Raw genomic sequence first — 2,144 nt, forward strand, 5'->3', positions numbered from 1 at the left:
ATGTTGTGACGCTACTAACCAACCTCATTTCAGACATGTGCTGTACATATATAAGTTGACGCTGAGCAAATTCATCAAACAGACACAGTGGCAGTCGCAGATCTCACAACTCTCTAAGAGCAGCCAAACACACAGTCACCCCCGTACAAAGCATTGTTGCCATGCCGAGTCTAGTCGCATCACCACCAAGGGAGCTGCAGCAACTCACCATGGACACTAATAACAAGAAGAGGTAAATATTTTATCATGACTGATGCTGATGATCAACCTTTTTAGTATTAAGACCATGTTAGTAAAATAACCGTTGTTGGTTTGTGTTTTGGTTGACCAGAGGAGGAAACCTGAAGTCTCGGCTGCAGTGTAGATCATCTCAAGTCGAGAACACTGAGGGGTAAGTAAAGAAAACCTTTCCATTGGAAACTAAACATCTAAACTGTTGGCATATTTGTTGCACATGTGAGTGACAGTGCACTCCTGTTTTGCAGGCTTTGTTTCGAGGAGATGTCCCAGTGGTCACATTCACTAGAGAGACTTCTATCATCCAAATGTAAGTTAATCAATACGTAGTCCCATAGTCAAATTTCATTGTCAGTATTCTTCCTCAACGCTGGCTAACTGCTCATTTTTCATATCTGTTTAGATGGCATAAAGATATTCCATGCCTTCTTGAAGTCAGAGTTCAGTGATGAAAACATTGAGTTTTGGCTGGTCTGTGAGGACTTTAAGAAGATCAAGTCTTCCTTCAGGATGTCCTCCAGGGCCAAAAAGATCTTTAAACGCTACATTCAAGCTGAGGCTCCGAGAGAGGTAAGCACAGCTGTGTTTATAATGCAGACAGATTTACAGTTCTTTTTGCAATAAGTATCACCCCTGCTACTACTTTTTTACCATCTGCATTATTTTTTCTTTGCTTCTAGATCAACATTGATCACAAGACCAGAGAGCTGATCAGGCGGAACATGAAGACGACCACCACAGAGTGCTTTGACGATGCCCGGAGGATTGTCTACGGGCTAATGGAGAGGGACTCTTACCCACGTTTCCTCAGGTCTGACATCTATCTGGCTCTACTGGACTCCACATCAGAATCGGTGAAGATGTAAATAAAACAGATACCTGAGAGATTGTGTTTTTTTAGAAGCTGCATTGTGAAGCAGAACCCAATGCTGGACTACCTGAGAGAAGCTGTGGTGTATGTGTTTGCTTGTCCTGGGAGCACTGGTGGTGATTCTTTAACACCGAAAGCACCTATTTTCAACACATTTATGCCTTCCTTCTGAGTTGGAGAAGACATGCTTTGGAGTTGGCCACAGCCACATATGACAGTTTTAGAGAAGAGAAGTCAGCTCTGTCCTAAAAAAGCTGAAGAGAGTTTGTTTACAAACAGCTGGTATAATGCAAAAGGATGGGTCGAGGCCAAAAAAGGCTACAGTTGTACATTAGCAAATGCCGTGATAGCCACTGTAAAGCAAAAGATTTCCCAGAGATGTCACGATTATGTATTGAAAATGCTAGGGACTTTCTGTGTGAGGCGCCAGGAAGTGTATGTGGTGCAACACCCTCCACCCAAGATGCAAGTGCATGAGCGGGTTTTTTCTACATTTGCACACCATCTTAAGTTCATTGTCTCGCAAAAGCAATAGATGCTATCTAGATGTGTAATGTTATGCACAGTGTTATGCATACAAACTTTTTACATTCTGACATCAGTGCTGTCCCACTGACATAACTGATATCTTGAAATTATAATAATTTGTAATAAGCTATGTGTTTTGTTGTTTTCCACAGTTTGTGAACATGTAATATGAATGTAAATATTAAGGTAGAGTTGTACATAATAAAAACTATATATTTGCTTTGGAATCTGCATACAACAAATTATTTTAAACGTACAGTGCCACAGTGACTAAAATCTGTTATCAGATAAACAGAAACAAGGTCAGGTTCCCACTTTAGATAAACATCACCTTAAGAAGCCATGAAGCAACTTAGTCACCAATTCATTTATTCATTCATTCATTCATTTTTCATTCATATACTTACTCATAGTTATAATATTTACTACCTAATGTATGCAGCACAGATATCAGAATTATTCCTCATTGCAGTACAGATCTTCACATGTCTGAAACTGTGTCCTCGTT

The 2,144-nt window shown here is 40.1% G+C and overlaps 1 protein-coding gene across 1 annotated transcript; it reads left to right on the forward strand.

The window, feature by feature from the left end:
* Positions 1-1,863, forward strand: LOC116046184 (regulator of G-protein signaling 21-like). Its single transcript, XM_031294440.2, has 5 exons — positions 1-232; positions 332-391; positions 486-547; positions 641-807; positions 918-1,863. Exons 1-5 carry the CDS (start codon positions 162-164, stop codon positions 1,101-1,103), a joined length of 546 nt encoding a protein of 181 aa, XP_031150300.1. The 5' UTR covers positions 1-161; the 3' UTR covers positions 1,104-1,863.
* Positions 1,864-2,144: the final 281 nt, after the last annotated feature.

This window comes from Sander lucioperca, chromosome 9 (genome assembly GCF_008315115.2).
Source record: "Sander lucioperca isolate FBNREF2018 chromosome 9, SLUC_FBN_1.2, whole genome shotgun sequence".
Taxonomy (NCBI): Eukaryota; Metazoa; Chordata; class Actinopteri; order Perciformes; family Percidae; genus Sander; species Sander lucioperca.

Bases quoted from the DNA above. Each gene is read 5' to 3' on its own strand.
- LOC116046184 (XM_031294440.2), top strand. From the start codon at position 162: ATGCCGAGTCTAGTCGCATCACCACCAAGGGAGCTGCAGCAACTCACC. The intron at 233-331 runs GTAAATATTTTA...TTGGTTGACCAG, and splicing joins GACACTAATAACAAGAAGAG to AGGAGGAAACCTGAAGTCTC. The intron at 548-640 runs GTAAGTTAATCA...ATATCTGTTTAG, and splicing joins GAGACTTCTATCATCCAAAT to ATGGCATAAAGATATTCCAT.